This window comes from Spermophilus citellus (genome assembly GCF_964194105.1).
Source record: "Spermophilus citellus genome assembly, chromosome: 1".
In the NCBI taxonomy this organism is placed as follows: domain Eukaryota; kingdom Metazoa; phylum Chordata; class Mammalia; order Rodentia; family Sciuridae; genus Spermophilus; species Spermophilus citellus.
The window spans coordinates 25,197,665-25,217,475 of NC_138182.1; the positions used below are offsets into that span (position 1 = coordinate 25,197,665).

The 19,811-nt window shown below is 36.2% G+C and overlaps 1 protein-coding gene across 1 annotated transcript in view; it reads right to left on the reverse strand.

Moving 5' to 3' along the window:
- FLT1 (fms related receptor tyrosine kinase 1) overlaps positions 1 to 19,811 on the reverse strand; it is a 169,955-nt gene that overhangs the window by 115,635 nt on the left and 34,509 nt on the right. The window contains exons 4-8 of the mRNA XM_081300650.1: positions 9,047 to 9,379; positions 5,263 to 5,425; positions 5,023 to 5,159; positions 2,388 to 2,562; positions 1,274 to 1,391 (exon numbers count right to left, since the gene is read on the reverse strand). Of these exons, the coding sequence (XP_081156776.1) occupies positions 1,274 to 1,391; positions 2,388 to 2,562; positions 5,023 to 5,159; positions 5,263 to 5,425; positions 9,047 to 9,379 (926 nt within the window). The remainder of the gene's footprint in view (positions 1 to 1,273; positions 1,392 to 2,387; positions 2,563 to 5,022; positions 5,160 to 5,262; positions 5,426 to 9,046; positions 9,380 to 19,811) is intronic.

Genomic DNA, 19,811 nt, shown 5'->3' on the forward strand with positions numbered 1-19,811 from the left:
TAAAATTGTGGGATTTCATTTAAATGCATAGTTCTTTAAGTGGGCATTTTTAATCTGTGAGGAGTTTATTGTGTTCTGTAAAAAAGATATAATATTGGAAATGGTATCAGTTTATAATCATGTTGGTATTACACAGTCTTGCAAACAAATCCCCATTATTGGTGGGGCTCAGTTCCAAAGCAATTAAAATGACAGTTATACTTTGTGATTACAGGGTCATTTTAGAATTGCTTTATTTCTGAAGATGGGTTGAACTATTTTTAGGCCCTTGCTATTTAGTTACTGAAAAAGTTAGCATGAACAGATAAGGTGACACTCAGGCATTGGTGTATCTCCTGGTCTCTAAATTACTAGAAAATTTAATGATTAACTGTTAACCCTTTAAGATATTATGAAACAACAAAAAAGTTATTTTTCTATTGCAATGGCATGAATACATAACACAAAGTTTTTTTCTTTAATTCCCTAGGAAATAGAAAACAAATATATCACTCCTGTGATATTAAAAGCCAAGTAATTTAGCTCTGGTTGAGGAAATTCCAAAATGCTACCATTTCAATATTGCATGGATTGTTATCCTAATCAGCTTTATACCTTACCCTTTGTTTAAAGTGTAATGACAAACCAAATATATTAGTGTTTAAAAGTAATTTAACAAAAATGCAGATTACAAATAGATCACACCGTTTTACAACAAGTGTTGTACTAGGATTATTAACAACAACAAAAAACTGTTTAAGTAATTTCTGAATATGCAACTTTCAAAGTAAATCCATTTGCTCACTCCTGCAAATGAATGTCTTGTCTCTATTAATGTTTGTTTAATTCTAAAACAAGACTGGTACTTTCAACCCAGCTGTATATAAAAGAATTATTTTCAGCATCCTCATTACAAGGGCCCACTTCTTCAGAGTTAATGGAGCATGTTACACATTCAAGATGCTTCCTAGTTGTTGCCCAACACGTCCCATTCAAAGAGTGTTGACATCACAGGAAGGTTCGAGATGAAGAAATTTGGTGTCAGTGAGGGACTATCTGAGCTGAAATGAGCAATAACCCCGCCCCCATCTCCTGTTTCATGGTGATGCATTTCTTCCCTCCCCTTCAGTCCTCCTCCCCTCCACCACCCACAAGTCAACACAGCTTCTACTCTCCAGCATTGCCCAAGAATTTTCTCTGGATACTTCTTTCAGGAATTTAAGTTATTGGGCTTTTGCATCTTCTTACTTGCAAAATATGTCTTAAACTGATATGAAAATGGTTATAGTCCTACCATACAACTTCTGGTGAGGGAAATGCCTTCACTTTCATGGAGAGCCTGTAGGACCGCTTGCCTGCTATGGTTTCATGCACCTGTTGTTTCCGATGTTTCACAGTGATGAACGCTTTTTCTTGGAAAGGAGAAGTGATAAGTACATTAGAAAGTAATAAAAACCTTCCTGAATATTAAGGGAGGGTGCAGTCAATAAAAAGCTAAAGAGAGCTGAGTTATGATGGCACCAAATCAGTGAACCCAGTGGTTGCTCAATGAATAAACTATGTTAAAAGCACCTTAGTTGATGAAATACTTTCAAATGAAACAGTGGAAAATCCTATAGACATAAAACAGTGTCAGAGCGACAGGAAACATCTGAAACATCTGTATCACAGTAACAAAAAAGTGGGCAATATTTCTAAAAAATTTTCTCAGCAAATATGAGTTAGGGGGGAGAAAGTTTCTTTGGCCTTTAAAATAACCGAGAAAGCCAAAAGGAAATAAATGGCTTTTGATAGAATTGCTCCATAGTTTTTGTTCTTCCCACTGTTTTCCTTTTCAACAATGGATGGAAATTGGTTTTTAAGCACTTTCTCTACAGAATTTTCATAGTGGAATTAAGCAACAAATTTAGGATTTCATGATAATAAAACCAGGGATAAAATAGCACTAATTCTAAAAAATGTATCAAGCCTTATGTTTATTTATCAAAAAAATGTATCAAGCCTCACTGTTTTGAGAAGACAAGATCACAGTGCCTTCTCCTTTGATTCCTTATTTCATGGAAGTACTTGAGAAAATTTTCCTAGATAAGAAATGTAAAGCTGACCATTTCCTGTTTTGTTTATATGGAACACTAAATGAAGAATTTCATAAATATCTTATGATCTGGGTATTAACTATTATGAGCTTCTAAAGAAAAGAATCTTTGTCCAATTCAAAATTATTAAATTTAAAGAGCACTTAATGTGATTTGCTTTTTGGCAGTGGGGTGGAAGAAACTGTGGCAAAGTTATATTCATTTGTGGTAGTGTAACACTTAGCCAAAAGAACGTTTATTCCTTTAAAGAACTCGAAGTCCACAATGATTAGAAAGCATAACTTGAGTTGGCAATGCTGAATTATTGCTTACCAAATATATGCACTGAGGTGTTAACAGATTTGAATGATGGTCCACTCTTCACGTGACAAGTATAAAGTCCTTTGTCTTTGTTTTGCACTTTGTGAATAATAAGAACACTGTAGAACACATTTGCATGGGAATTGCTTTGGTCAATTCGTTGCCTTACAGAAGCTCTCTTAGTTGTCTATAGAAAGAAAACATATAACAAAGGTAGATGTAGTAACTGTTCATGCTTAACGTAATAGCATTTTGACAGTTCCCAGTTCATTATTTTGACAGGCGCTTCTTTTTTCTTCTGAGAAGGATACCATATCCACCTAGAGCAAGATGTTTGGAAACTACATCTGTCTAGATGTGTTTCAATTATGTAGCATACCAGCCTTCATTTGGCACTTAAATTCTTCAAATTGACTTTCACATGACTTCATCTCAGTTGTTTTATACAACCCCTGTGACATGGGCAGAATCATTGCCTCTTTTACCCATGAAGAAACTGAAACCACAGAGACATTGGCTAAAGTATGCCAGAAACTCAGAACTTTTGAGCACAAATCTAGTATTTTTACTCCAGGACACATACCTCTCTACACAGTAACCTGTTCTCTGGAACACACAGATGTGAGCAATAATTATCTTTAGTACCTGGCTTAATGACAGTGTTTCTCTTAATAAATCACTGCATAAGTTTCCTTTGCTACTACTGGAAATGAAAAGAACTAAGTTCTACTTAGTATTTTACTAAGGTAAAATACTCCTTGTTTCATTATTTCACTTTGTGAGAATTGCTTGCCAATTCCTGCAAAATCTTGGCAAATGGATCTGGGACAAGCAAGTTTGGCCAGCATTTGGAGGGTGTTGTCCAACATTTATCTCAGGGAAGACCAAAAGAAGCCCTTGAGGCACAGTAGTCTAAACTGGTGGCAATGACCTGCTCACTGTTTTGAGAAGACAAGATCACAGTGCCTTCTCCTTTTCATTTTCAAACACATAATATATAATTTCCTCTTATCAACATTTTCCTATGGGGGTTGGGGTGGGTCATGGAAAAAAAGACTTTGAAAACCAATCAGACTGATCTTTGGATCTTAAGCTTAGCATTTCTCTTTGCCTTGTTTAATAAACTTCGACTCACCTGCCTTTTTATTTCATGTCTGTTGGCACAGACATGTTCAGGCCATTTTCTTTATTCTCAGTAGTAACCAGAGAGAAAAGTCAGTCACCACTATCAAACGTCAGTTAGTCCCCTAACCTAACAGTCTGAGGAGTCTCTGCTGCAGCCTGTTTGTATAGGCTTTATTGCTTGCTTGAGAATTCTTTTCTTTCCAAGTTTGAATAACATTGGTATTGTTTCTGCCTTGGAGAAGAGTTCATCCTGTGTTTTGGACTTGCTTTGTCCAGTACTGCAGCCACCAGTCACACATGGCTATTTAAATTAAAATTAATCAAAATTAAAATTCACTTCCTCAGTGCACCTAGCCACACTGTAAGTATTCATTAGTCATATGTGGCTAGTGGTTACTTTATTGGTCAGCACAGGTATAATATATTTCCACCACAGAAAGTTCCATTGGACAATACCATTTTAGATTTCTGGCATTCAATGGAAGTACTATCAATACTCTTAAATTAAATCAGCAACACTACCAAGATAAAAAAGTTTCTTCCCTCTTGGCATTTATTGAGAATATTTGATTTTTATAAAATATTGCTACAAGTCATAGTATTTTAATTTAAATGAAACAATATTATTTTCTAGAAAATAGTTTATGACTCCTAAGTCCCTGTATCCCTATAGGGTGCTTATTGCATCTTGATGCTGAATGATTCCATTTCCATGGCAAGAAATATTTATGGGAAACAACAATAGCTTGGGGATGATGCATTAATCTTTTATACATAATTTATCATAAATTAGCTTTGTGATTGGGTAATCTGAATGACATAAGAAATGATCATACTTAGGATATGCCACATAAGTCATACGCAGTTTGGGGGCTGGAACTACTGTCAGAATTCTCCGAACAGTTTATCATCTTTTTTCCATTTACACATTTTTTTTAAAGAATTGCTATCTGAAAGGATATTATATTTGAATAAGGGATCCAGGCTCAGGCTTCCTTCTTCTCATTTTTCTGAAGGACAGAATTGCTCCTTTGACACTTAACAAATGGAATATTGGATGACTGGGTTGTAGTATCTTTTCCAAACATGCTGTAATCAGGTGCCTGAATGTCTGCCAGTACCTTAAATGAATGTGCTGACAAAAACAGCCTCCAGAATGTTGTTGTTGTCATTACAAAAGACAGTCCCTGCCTGGCATTTAGTGATAAATTCCTCTCTCATCTCTAAATCCTAAAGAATTGTTTCCAGGGACAAAACAATCCCCTTTTCCACCCAGAATCATGCAATAGGAATAGCACCCAACACACTTCAAAACAAACCCCTAGACATCAAAAGACGGTATCTATGCACATCACACTGATGAACGCCAGGCAAGGAAAGCACCCAGTCTAAGCTCAAAGCCTCTTTATTGACCAACAACTACCACAGGAGTCAGAATTTTCTCATCTCAAAACCCAATGGGGTTTTACTTGGTAAAAATGAATAGTGTGCAGTAGAAGAAATAAAGAAATGGGTTACTCACTTTATCAGGGTAACTCCAGGTCATTTGAACTCTTGTGTTCAGTGCAGTGGTAGCAGTACAGTTGAGGGTGAGGGTGTGACCACTAAGTAATTTCACTGGGCTTGGTGTGCTTATTTGGACATCTGTGATTGTATTGGCTGAAAGCAGAAGAGACAGGTTTTTAAAAAATCAAGATTTCATTAGGCAGAGAAGCCACAGAACATTCTGGCTCACGTTTCATGCCCCTGGAGCATCACTTACTTTGCCGATGTGTGAGATAGTTTGTTTTATACAAATGTCCATTGACTGTTGCTTCACAGGTCAGAAGTCCTATTTCTCTGTATGTTGCATTTGATATTATAAAGCCCTTCCTACTGTCCCAAGTTATTCTTTTTCCATCAGGGATCAGAGTATCAAATGGAAACTGAAAAGGAAGAAACATGCTTTAAAAAAAATCACATTGGCACTGTGGCAAAATTTTCATTGGAAACATAATTTTCATCCAAAATGAAAAAACAGTACAGGTAAAAATTCTGGATTGTTTGTTGGTTCTTTAGTGTGTTTTTTTTCATACATCAAGATACATTTGTATTATGATACACTATAGTAATTAGTGGTAATATATTCTCAGACTTGGCAAAAACCTGCATCCACCCAGGATAGAACTCGCTGTCATGTCAGACTTTTGATGGGAGCCCATACCATAATCTCTGGCCTCTGGGAATCTTGATAGTAAACTGGCTTTGTACTCAACAGAGAAACCAATTAGCATTTTTCAATGGGCTGCTGAGCTATTCTCATCTTTTGGAAATTTTAATAAGTCATAATTTTGTTCTCCCATTTTGCAAGGCTGTCTCTAAAGGGACTATTAATAGTTCTAGATCCTCCAAGATTTGTAAATTAACGCTATACTGGCTGGGGCTAGTCTGAGAGTCCTGCTGTATCACAAGGAGGTGTCAATTCTTCCTCTGAGAGGGGAAGCCACTGACAGTGAGGATGGCCTCTGAAGGCCAGGGAAACCATTACAAATGGAGTGACCTCAAGTTCTTAGTAGTATTCTCAAGCCTTCTTATAATATACAGGAGTTTTATGTGTGTGTGGTCCTGAGGATCGAACCTGGAATTTGAGTATGTTACGCAGGTGCTCTACACTGAACAATACTCCCAGACTCCAAGACTTAATATTTAAATTAAACACTCCAGCAGGGAGAATGGGGTCATTGCTCCATAGGCTGGCTAGCCAAATTCCTTAGATGCCAAGTTGCCAGCCCAATTTCAGAGGTATATACTACCATGATTACTTGTCCCCAGTTTGGCAAAGTGGAAAAAATCAGATTACCTTCTCCCAACAGACTATAAAGGAAATATCTAATAACTTCCATAAAGATGTTTGAAATCTTTTCTGTCTCCTCTCAAATGGCATATCTGACATCCCCCTCTCTCTCCCCTTATCAAGTATTTATGTTGCTTGTTGAAGCTGTGAATCTGGACTTGTGATCCAATGGAAGAAATTTCTAGTCACTTGTGTCTCTCTCTTCCAGTAGATGTATCTACATTGGTATTTGTTGTCAGTGTTGCTTACAGTTAATTACATCCTGTTTATGAAGAACTGAAATCAATTGAAGAATTCCTTTCATGTTCTAGAAAATCAAGATTCTACCTGTTAGCTTAAGAATGCTCTGCATTCAGTGGGGGAAAGGACCTTGTATTCTAATTTGGCACAAACAAGGGGGGGAAAAACCTCAGAATTTAAATCTATGATACTTTTAAAATAAGTGAAAATAAGTATGTGCTGAATCTAAGAAAGGTTTGCTGATGGATTTCCTCAGTATAACTTAAAAATATATTAACATTTCTTTTAAAGTTTTTCATATTGTTGCCTCCACTAATATTATCCCACTGAGAAAGTAACTGTTTTCTGCTGACAAGAGGGAAAACAGTAATTGATTGCACAGCCCATCAGCTCTGGTCATTGCTGCATGTCATGAGACACACAAGTAGACAGGCAGATGGCAACCTCAAGAAATTTCTGGGCAGGGCTACCTGCTTCTACCTAACAGTGGTTCACAGGGAAGTAGGGGGCAGTGAATTAGAAGAAAAGAGGTGATAAGAGAAACAGGAAAAGATGTTAATTTTACATCAGCATAGATATGTAATAAGTTAGAATATTTTCTGTGTTTAGCATATGCCAAACCAAAATTGGTTAGAATTTTACCCTTTTCTGTCTCCCTCAATTTTTAAAAAATTGTGCATTATAGATCTTAGGTAGTAAAACAGAGTAAATAACTTATTTTGCTCTACCTGTGACAGGAAACCCATCTCCATTAGGGTCTGCATGAAAGAGCAAAGTGTCCCTATTCCTGTAACCAAATTGCCCAGGGTGGCCTCCAACTTGCAGTCCTCCTGCCTTAGCCTCTTAGTTGCTGGGATTATAGGCAGGTGCCACCATGCGTGGCTCCCCTTGGTTTTCTCCTACATGTTGATCATGTAGCAATTATTATCTTAGACCAAGAGGTGTAATGCCATGCAGCTGAAAACATGACTTGGTAATAAATCAAGTATTGAGTATTAAAATTAAAAATAAACAATACTAGTAGCGGACCCTTTAATTGGGCATGTCTTGTGTCAGACACTGGTCTAAATACTTTCCATATATTGCCTTATTTGGTCTTCCTAACAACCTGCAAGGCAGTACCACTGTAATCACCCCACCCATCAAATGGGGTTACTGAGGTGGACAGAGGTTGGGTCATTTGGTTGGCCAGTAGGTTAGTGGTAGTGTGGCACCAGCCTCTGCTCTGAGTAGCTCTAGTTCTCCTTTCTCTTATGCAAACTAAACCATTATGTAGGAAGGGTGGATGTCATATGAGATACTCAAGTAGACAGGGAGATGGCAGCCTCAAGAAATTTCTGGGCAGGGATACCTAAATGGGAAGTCAGAATTTTGGCTGTAATGCTTAGTATGGCCAGTAGTCCCCAATATTTTCGAGATCAGTTGAGGAGTTAGACTTCTCTGGTGTGATATCCAGTGATTTTTATATTTGCTGGCAATGGGACACAGATATAATGGAGGCCAAAATCTGACTTTGATGGACTACATTGAGGGCTTAAGTTGAGTTAGGAATATAGGAAAGTGACTGCAAAGGAAGAAGTCAAGGAGATACCTCATCACACTTCAGGACTCAGTGTTAATAGGTGATACGAGACTCACAACTTGAATGCTTTCAACTTCCCCACCACTACCACCAAACACTTTTGGAGTACCTGCTATGTGGTGAACAGTGTGAGGTGCTGCATTGGGGGTTTAATCTTAAAAGCTCTAAGCTTTCAAGATTTGGTACAGCTTTCATTTGGGGAGTTTTTATCCAGTCCGTAGTTCTAGTATACTCCTAATTCTAATTGCTGATGAATTAGCTAGAATGTCACATTGAAGCTTGTCTTTACTGGATTCCACTCTAAATCTCTTTTACAGCTTTCAGCATAATATAAAGAAAAGTCCCATGGATGGATTCCTCCCCCCCCCCCCTTCTTTTTTTATAAAAGGCTAAATTTGGGTATCCAGCATGAGGTAAGCTTTTCTTTTGGTCACCAGGAACTCCTCAACTTTAAACCAAATTTGGTGATGGCTTCATGGCATGAAGCAAGAGCATGTCAATGCCTGGAGAATTAGGCACCCTGCTGACAGTCTGTCTTCAGCATTGATCTTGATGAACCACTGGCAAGTTATTAATTTGTACAAGCAATAGAATTGGCTTTTCTCACATTTGCATACATTTGGACTTACGAATATATATTAAAAGCTCCATGATTTTAGTTCTTTCATTATTTATGTAGATTTGTGCTTAAGAAATTATTATTTTATCCTAAAAATTAAAAGCATATACAGGTATAACTAATAGTATTTTGTAGTAAAAGGATACTATAGATAAGTCCAGTGAGAAGCCCAAATATCTAAGAAAATTGTTTCAGAGAGACAAAATGATTAAAACTTTATTATACTCATTTGCAATAAAAACACTCTTAAAAGTAGCATTGCCCAGTTTTACCTTTTTTAGGGTAACAGTGATGTTAGGCGATGTAACCCGGCAGGGAATGACAAGCTGCCTTCCTTCCTTCATATATACAACTTTAGGTATTTCACTGTACATCTCTATGAAAGGTCTACCTATATCTGAAAAAAAAAAAAAAAAACCACAGTTTAAAAAAAAAAAACATAAAAGTGATTGAAATAGAAACATGTAGACACGGTAGTTGGTGAGGTACTCAACACACAGCCAAGGATATACCATACTCCCCTTAAAGTAATTCCTAAATTCATACTCTTTTGTCTCTGAATTTGGACTTCTATGTTTCTGCCCAGAAAAGGAAAGTTTGCCAAATAAAACCAAATTTTTTATTTAGTTGTTGGCTTTCAATTGGATTGCTCTGATATCCTAATATGCAAGTGAGATATGGGGGACTGCTGTGGGGTAAAGCTATAGAAGTGCAGTGAGAGAGGAGACTGTTCTTACCACAGCTATGCTAAGTTCTCCAGGAAGCACCCTCCAGAGCCTTTGTGACAACTCAAAGCCACAGGTGCAGTGTGGAAAGTTAATTCCCTTTGGAGTTAGAGATGATGCAGAAGTGTAATTGGTTAGAGGATTATCATTGGATGATAGAAGCATGATTTAAAGATTTTCTAGACCTTTCTTGGTAATGAATAATGAATAATGAATAAGAAAATCTGAGCTGCTTGGGGGAGGGTACAAAGTGTGAGAAACAGTGTTGAAAACTGCATTTATTTCATATGCATATTAGATCTGTTTCTTTAGTATGTACTTCTTATCTACTAAGAGCAAAATATATGCAAGTCCCTGCAGAGAGGTCTGGAAGACTTCAAATTTTTACCAAAATTCCTCCTTTTAAGTGTGGCATTTGGCCCATCTCAGAGGCAAAGAGGATTCAAACCTCCTGTTTAGCTTTCCTATAAATCATCCCTCCCCCCCCACACACCTCCAACCAGAATGAACATCAGATGCTTTTAGAAACATTCTCACTGTCCACCTTGCCCTTGCCCTCAGGAATCCCCCTCAGGCAGCCATCTCTTCTGTAATCACTGTGTTCTGATTCTCCCACTTTGGCTCCAGCCTTACGTGCCCAGAGTAAACTTTCTCCATTTCGACCCGAAAGAACCAGCCAGGCTTTCACCTGCCTACTGGTCCTCTCAAATCAATCAGTTAGGAAATTCTTAATGCTGAATGGAGAATGAATCGGGGAAAAAACAAGAACAGTTGTCAGGCAGTGGTTGCCTAGAACAGATGGTGGACACACTGATTGTTAGGGGTTGAGTTGTGCCCCCCAGAACAATAACAAAAGATATGTTTGAAGTTCTAATTCCCCCACACCCCATGCTTCTGAAGTAACCTGATTTGGAAATAGGGTTGCTGAAATGTACTTAAGTACGCTAAGCAGAGTGGGCCCCTAATCTAATATGACTGGCATCCTTTATAAGATGGCCATCTAAGGACAAAGATGGGAACTGATGTGACATCTGTAAGCCAAGGAATGCCATGGATTGGAGGGAAACCACCAGAGGGTAGCAAGAGACAAGGATGTTTTCTTCAACAAGTGTCAGAATGGGCTTGTCCTTGAAAACACCTTGACTTCAGACGCATGCTGGCATAGAAAAGACACTAAAATAGAAGCAAATACACTAAAATGTTATCTATAATTATCTTTGGTGGTTGCTCCATGAGTTACTTTCTTATCTACCTTCTTCTAGAATGATTTTGTATTATTTTACAATAGTAATCAATTAAAGTTAAAACAAATTATAAAGTATGTTTTAACTTAAGAAAATGTATACATTTTTGCATTTGATTTAGTTTTGTCTTCTATAATAGAATGAGACATTAACTGTCAGGATTAATAAAGTTGTATGTTTATTAGGAATTTTCAATGTGTGTAGAACATATGCATATAGGAAAAGTTAATTAAATGGAAGCAAGAGTTTCTTATCAGCATTAAATTCTTCCTCTAAATAAAGTTGCTGAGCTAGACATTCAGTTAGGAACTATTGGGATTTGATCATTCCTTTCCTTCCTCCTGTGAGTCTACATTTTTGTCTCCTTTGTGACTCCCAAGGTAAACACAAACACCAGGAAATGGTTTAATTCATTCAACTAAACTGTAAATCCTTCATATTTAATTTATTGTCTCCTTAAACAACCATGAAAATGTTGAAAAACAAAGGACACTGGCATTAAAAGTCCCTACAGGAAATAGTAAACATCAGTAGAGTCATTTCTAGGGTAGTGAAATGCTAATTCCAAATGAAAATTAGAGTGGCTAATTTGATAAGCCTTGAATTTCTTCTTCCCCTTTGTCTCTTTGGATCCCTAAACACTTAAATTTTACCACTGCTGTTGGCCTCTAAAAGCCAATCCCAAACTGGTCTAAGTGGTACATGCCTGTAATCCCAGCTACTTGGGAAGCTAAGGTAGGAGGATCGCAAATTCAACTTACAATCCAGCTTGGACAATTTAGGAAGATCCTGTCTCAAAATAAAAAGAGCTGGGTGGTAAAGTACCCCTGGGTTTCATCCCAGTACTGCAAATAAATAAGCAAGTAATTAAAATAAAAGCCAACTTCAGTTTTAGCACTGGGCCCATAAAAGTTCTGTTCAAAGATGTCAGAACTTCAGTGATTTATGTTCATTCAAACACAATTCAAACCACATGATTTTTATGACAGTGGTGTCATTATAAATCCACTGGGTTTGTAGATGAGCTTATGACTGTAGACACACACACACACACACACACACACACACACACACACACACACACACCACTACTCTCTGGCTTATTAATAGTATACTTCCTCTGTAGTTGCTTCAAGGAAGGGCTAAGAAAGAACTTGTCTGACATAATACAAACATATTTTGTTTTGTAGGACCATAGATACAGAAGAGGTCATGGTTCCATTAATATCACCAGTAAAACCACTTACTACTCCCGTAGGGCACATTTGTTTTTGTCACAAAATTAAAAATGACTTTTGAACCCAGCTACAACTGCAGAGTGGTTTCCTGAGACCAAATTGGCTGGTTGTTAAAAGAGTGAGGAAGACCTGCTCCAAAGATTGCCAGTATACTGGCAGCTCAGACACACTGTCACCAGGGATGCATGCCAACACACAGCTAGGTAAAGGTCACACTGCCCTCACCTCTCTGAACTCTTAGAGCTCAAAGCAGTAACAGGAAACTGGCATAGAATATGAGGGTTTTTTCACCCAATGGGAGTATCTGGACTGTCACTTATCCTTCAGGACAAGAAGTGTGCTTGGACACAGGGAAAGATCAAACAGGGACCCTTGCTCAGAATGGAATTATGTCTATTTTTAAAATGTGTTTTTTCCTTTTGAAATCTGCAGTCATGGGCACATTAAGAAGCATCAGGGCCCCAGCATGCCATCCTTATTCTACTCTGTTTCCTACTGGCATCACCTAGGAATACTGCTGGGTTCAGAGCACATGAGTGACTCCTGAAATTTAAGGATATTTTTTACTCAGAAGGGTTCAAGAGTAAATATCTTATTTTCTAGCACATTTACATTTTTATGATCTTTATAAACTTTTCCCAGATTTCCTTTCCCTTAATTTTCATTTTCCTTACCTCCAAGTCCTAGTCATGAGGGTTCTTAGTCACTTTAAGAAAGATGTGTAAATTCCTAGAAAGACACAAACTATTTCATTTATTGAGGGTGAATATTATTTCATTTATTGAGGATGAATATTATTTCATTTATTGAGGATGAAATGGAGAGGATAAAAACTCATTAACCAGTCCCATGAAGACAGTTCCATCTAGACAGTTCCATCTTTATGCAATGGATCATCCCTAATAATCAAGGGCATGTTGTCAATTAGTGAAATATTTCATTTGAAATATAAGCGCCCCCCCCAAAAAAAGGAAAAGAGAAGAGAGGCAAGTTCTATACTGACTCATACTGTCCATCGAAACTCTTGACAATTCCAAACAGAGTTTTGAAGCAATTGCAACAAAGCTATAGTCGCTATACTAACATCAGGCAAAATAGACTTTAAAATGTTAGTAGAGATAAAAAAGAAAATTTAATAAGAATAAGGGGGTCAATCCATGAGGAATGTATAACAATTAAAAACATACATACCTAACAACAGAACATCAAAACTACATGAAGCAAAAACAGAAATAGAGTTGAAGGAAGAAATAGGCAGTTCAACAATAAAAATGGAGATTACAGTACCCTCTTTCAATAATGAATAGAACGACAAGACAGGAAATCAAAAGGGAATAGATAATTTGAATAATACTGTCAACCAACTATACCTGACAATGATCTCTAGAATAGTCTTCCCATCACAGCAGTATACACTTTTCTCAAGTACACATGAAACATTCTTAGGGACATAGCATATGCTAGGTCATAAAACAAATGTAATAAATTTTAAAGGATAAATAATAACAAAGTATGTTGTCTGTCTATAGTAGAATTAAATTAGAAACAAATAACAGGAAGAAACTTGGGAAACTCTCAAAAATGTAGAAATTAAATAACAAATAACTAGTGGTCAAAGAAGAAATCTCAAGGGAAATTAGAAAATGCTTTGAAATGAATGAAAATGTAAACAACATGGCAAAACTTTTGGGATGAAGCTAAACGGTAATTAGAGAGAAATTCACATGCAAATGTCTCTATTAAAAAAGAAGAAAGATCTCAAATCAATAATCTAACCTTTTACCTTGGATGTTGGTAAGAATAGCATACCAAGTCTAAAGCAAGGAAAAGGGAGAAAATGATATGTTAGAGTAGAAACTAAAGAGAAAAATAATAATAGAGAAAAACAGTAAACAAAAAGCTGATTCTTTGGAAACAAACACAAGTGACAAAGTTGTCAGATAAGCCAAGAAAAAAAAGAGGGAAGACGTGAATTACTAGAATCAGAAGTGAAACAGTGAATATTACTACTGACATTACTAAAGCAAAAAGTATTATAAATAATATAATTGTATGCCAATAAATTATATAACAGATGAAGTGGATAAATTCCTAGAAAGACACAAACTACTGTAACTAATTCAATAAGAAATAGACAACCCAATCAGACCTATAATAGGAGATCAAATTTGTAATTTCAAAACAAAACAAAAAACTGCTCACAGGGTAAAGCTGAGGCCCAAATGGCAAGTGAATTCTACCAAACTGAAAGAGATAATACTAATTTTTCACAAATCATTCCAAAAAATAGGAAGAGTAAGGAGAATTTCTGAATTCATTCCATGAGGCCAGAATTACTGATACCAAAACTAAAAAGACATTACAAGAAAACTACAGAGTAGTATATGGGTTTAGGAACAATAAGAACCACAAAGTAGTAAATTAAATCCAGGAACATGTAAAAAGCATTATGTACAGTGACCAAGGGGAATTTGTCCCAGGAATACAAGAAGACTGGTTTGACATCTCAATAGCAATCAATGTAATTAATATACCATATCAATACAGCAAAATCCAAAAACCATATGATTATCACAATAGGTATAGAAAGTATTTTATAAAATCTAACTGATCAAACTCACATAACTACAGTTATCTTATATTAGACAAAGTCTCCAAAAACATACATTGGAGAAAAGATAGCCTATTCAACAAATGGTGCAGGGAAAACTAGGAATCCATATGCAACAAAATGAAATTAAACACCTATCTCTCACCATGCATAAAACTCAACTCAAAGTGGATCAAGGGCCTAGGAATTAAACCAGAGATACTGCTCCTGTTAGAAGAAAAAGTAGGCCCAAATCTTTCCAATCCTGATACCTTTACTTCTTTTTCTTGTCTAACTGCCACGGCTAGACCCTCTAGTATAGTAGAATTGATGGAGATGAAAAATCCTGTCTTGTTCCTGATATTACGGAAAAAACATTCAGTATTTCACTGTTAAGTATGGTGTTCGCTGTGGGGTTTTGTTTTCTGTTTTTATTTTGTTTTTTAAGTGTAATTTATCAGTTTGAGAAAGTTCTGTTCTGTTCCTACTTTGCTGAATGTTTTAATCATGAAATCAGCTGGATTTTTTTTTTTTTAAGAGAGAGTGAGAGAGGAGGGAAAGAGAGAGAGAGAGAGAATTTTTTTTTAATATTTATTTTTTAGTTCTCGGCGGACACAACATCTTTGTTGGTATGTGGTGCTGAGGATCGAACCCGGGCCGTACGCATGCCAGGCGAGCGCGCTACTGCTTGAGCCACATCCCCAGCCCTCAGCTGGATTTTTTAAAAATTTTAATTTGTTATATATGACAGCAGAATGTATTACAATTCATAGTATACATATAGAGCACAATTTTTCATATCTGGTTTTACACAAAGTGTACATTTGTGTCTTCATACATGCCATTTGTGTCTTCATGTATTTAGGGTAATGATGTCCATCTCATTCCACTGTCTTTCCTACCCTCATGCCCCCTCCCTTCCCTTCCCGTCCCGTCCCTCTCCTTTCCCCTATCTAGAGTTCATCTAATCCTCCCATACCCACCCCCAACCCCATTATGAATCAGCATCCTTAAATCAGAAAAAACATTCGGCATTTGTTTTTTTTTTTTTGTGATTGGCTAACTTGACTTAGCATTATATTCTCCAACTCCATCCATTTACCTGCAAATACCATGATTTTATTATCTTTTAATGCTGAATAATATTCCATTGTGTATATGTAACCCATTTTCTTTATCCATTCATTACTGAAGAGCAGCTAGGTTGGTTCCACAGTTTAGCTATTGTGAATTATGCTGCAATAAACATTGATGTGACTGTATTCCTGTAGTATGCTGTTTTTTAAGTCCTTTGGGTATAGACTGAGGAGTGGGATAGCTGGGTCAGATGGTGGTTCCATTCCCAGTTTTCCAAGGAATCTCCATACTGCCTTCCATATTGGCTGCACCAATTTGCTGTCCCACCAGCAATGTATGAGTGTGCCTTTTCCCCCACATCCTCGCCAACACTTATTGATTGTAATCTTAATAGCAGCCATTCTGACTGGAGTGAGATGAAATCTTAGAGTAGTTTTGATTTGCATTTCTCTAATTGCTAGAGATGTTGAACATTTTTTCATAAATTTGTTGATTGATTGTATATCATCTTCTGAGAAGTTTTTTGTTCAGTTCCTTGGCCCATTTATTGATTGGGTTACTTTTTTTTTTTTTTTTGGTGTTAGAGTACTAATATCTAGAGAATATAAAGAAGTAAAAAATCTAACACCAAAAAAAAAAAAAAAAAAGTAACCCAATCAACAGAGAGCCTATATTTTGGGAGCAAAGTTTTACTACATGCACATCAGATAGAGTACTAATATCTAGAGAATATAAAGAAGTAAAAAATCTATCTGATGTGCATGTAGTAAAACTTTGCTCCCAAAATGTAGGCTCTCTGTTCACCTCACTGATTATTTCTTTTGCTGATAAGAAGCTTTTTCGTTTGAATCCATCTTGTTTATTGATTCTTGATTTTAATTCTTGTGTTATAGAAGTCTTATTAAGGAAGTCAGGGCCTAATCTGATATGCTTTGGAAAACAGTCTCTAATTTTGGATAACATGGTCTTGTATAAAGAAAATCCTAAGATTACAAGATACAAGATAAATATATAAAAATGAATCATATTTCTATAATTTGCAATGAACAATTTGGAAATGAATTTATAAAAACAATTCTGTTATCAACAGCATCAAAAAGAATAAAGTTCTTAGTACTAAACAAAAGAAGTGCAAAGTTTACACTTTGGAAAACATTGTAGAAAGAAATTAAAGAAGATGTAAATAATTGGGATAATGTCCCACTTTTGTGGTTTGGAAGACAATATTGTTAAGATGTCAGTATTTGCAAAAGTGATCTACTACAATGCAATCCTTATCAGAATTTCAGCTAACTTCTTTGTAGAAGTTGACAGTAATTCTAAAATTCTAGATGATTGCCAGAGACCAGAATAGACAAAATAATCTGGGAAAAGAATAATAAAATTGGAGGACTCAATATATCTCATTTTCTAAACTAAAACTATAAACAATAACACCAGGCATGGTGGTACAGTAACTTGAGAGACTAAGGCAGGAAGATCACAAGTTTCAGGTCAGCCTTAGCAACATAGGCCCTCAACTCAGCGAGACCCTGCGAGAAACAGAAAGTTAGATGGTCCATTTTCAGAAATAGTATTTAACTTTACCTGGGATGTAAAGATCCAAGTAACCATTTTAAAATATAGCCTTTCCCTTTGTCTGCCCCAATTTTAAAATTAGTTAATCATGTAGATTGTAACCCTGAGCTCCTCCTATCAGGGTAAGGGGAAGCACTGCATTAGGGATAAAAGCAGGTGGACTACCTCCCCAAAGCACTTGCTAGCCAAGTTTTGGTAGTACACCCTTCTCACAGAAGTAAAGTTTGCTTTATTGACCCACTTCTGACCATGTTTTTGATTTCTTGTGATACCTTGGTATTACTAATAACCTGTCTGAAGAAAGTTCTGGGGTTGTAGTTCAGTGGGAAAGAACCCTTGAGTTCAGTCCCCAATACCAAAAACTAACAAATAACAAATAAATAAAACTATAAGCAACAGTTATCAAGACAGATTTAGAGATCAATGGGATAGAACTGAGAGTCCAGAAATAAACCCAGGTCAACTGATTTCCAACAAGACCATTCAATGGGAAAAGCATAATCTTTTCAATAAATGTTGCTAGAACAACTCCACATGCAAAAATGGAGTTGGACTCTTATACAACACCATATATAAATATTAACCAAAAATAGATCAAAGACTTAACTGTGAGAGGTAACTCTAAATCTCTTAAAAGGAATCAGAGTTAAATTATCCTATGATATCAAAACTATAAACAATAAAAGAAAAAAAATGACAAATTGGACTTCATCAAAATTAGAAACTTGTGTGCTTTTAAGAATATTATCCAGAAATTGAAAAGATAGCCCAAAGAATAGGAGACAATAATTTGCAAATTATGTATCTGCTAGGGTGCTTATATCAAGAATAAAGAAAATATTTATATATACCCATATATATTTTAAAAATATAGTTGTATAATAGCTATATTTAGAATATATAAATCTAGACGTGTTTCATATCTCTAGAATATATAAATGTATTTACAACATATATAAAGTAGTAATAATTTAAGACCTCTTGCAACTTGATAATAAAAACAAATAACACAATTTAAAAGTGGGAAAGGGATCTGAACAGACGTTTTTCCAGAGACAAAATCAAAGGATCAATAAACCCATAAAAAGATGTCCAACATCATGAGCCACTAGGAAAATACTAATGAGAACCATAGTGAGATTACACTTCATACCACTAAAGTGGGCGTCGTAAAAAAAAAAAAAAGATACAGTGACATGTGTTGGCAAGGGCATAGATAAATCAGAGCCTTCATCCATTGCTGATGGTGCAAACACATTGGAAAACAATCTGGCAATTCCTCAAATAAACATAGGGTTACCATATGACCCAGCAGCAGTTCCACTCCTGGTTATACAAGAAAATGAAAACTTACGTCGACACAAAAGCTTACATGCAACGTTTATTGAAACATTATTTTAAAAAGTCAAAAAGTGGAAACATCCCAAATGTCATTCAACTAATAAACAGATAGCTAAAATGAGCTTATCTATATAGTAGACTATTATTCAACAATAGAAAGAAGTGAAGGACTGATACACAGTATAACAGATGATTAAAAAATATGCTGAGTAAAAAGAAGCCAGTCACAGAAGACCATATATTGTATGATTCTACTTATGTAAAATGTCCAGAAGAGACAAATCTATAGGAACTGAGAGGAAATTAGCAGTTGCTCAGGGCTGGAGGACCATGGCAGTGGAGGTGACAATGAGTGAGAGTCAAAGAGTTTTTGCGATAATGAAATATTGTGAAATTGCTGGTTGCATGTATCTGTTAATATGCTAAAAACCACTGAATTTACATTTTAAATAGATGAATTGTATGGTATGTGAATTACATCCCAATAAAAACTTATTTCAAAAGAAAACAAAACTTTGGGCTCTTTCTTAGAAATAGTGACCTACTGTTTTCTGAGCTGGAATAATTTCTGGATATCTTCCAGGGACAACTCTTCACTCTATGGGTTCTTCTGAGTAGTTCATTCCACATGGAACATGCAATTCAGTATTTTCTGGTAATTTATCCTGGTCATCTAAACGAGTATCACATAACAATTGTCATCACTACTGGTGGATCAATACCCAGATTCAAAAGTAGTGACCAAGGAATATTAATTGCCCATTTCTGCCACTGAGACCTTACAAAAATATTTCTGTTAGAGCAAGGTAAACAGAGAAAGGCCGTTGTGTTTTAGATTCAAGTTTCTATCCTAAAATATTTAAAAAACAGATTTATATGTGTACCACAAAATAAGAAGCAACAAAGATAACAAAGCTCTTTACTTACTACCTACCTTTCTTCAGATGTGATTTTTGCTTAGAAGCCTTATTGCCTTGCTTATCACAGTGGGTGGAATAGCAGGAGAAGAGAAAAGGGAAGGGTCAAGAGAGAAAAGAACGAGGATGATGCCTCAGCCTCTTTCCTGCCTCTATGAATTTGCCCCTTGGAAGGGGGCTCTAGCTTCAGGGGATCAGGATAATCTATCACCCTACCCCACACAGCACACAATCAACAGATGTTTATGGAAAGGAAATCAGATGAGGCGGGCAGGGGAAAAAAGGGGGGGAATTAGAATGTATTATGTACCTGGCAGTGTGCATCAG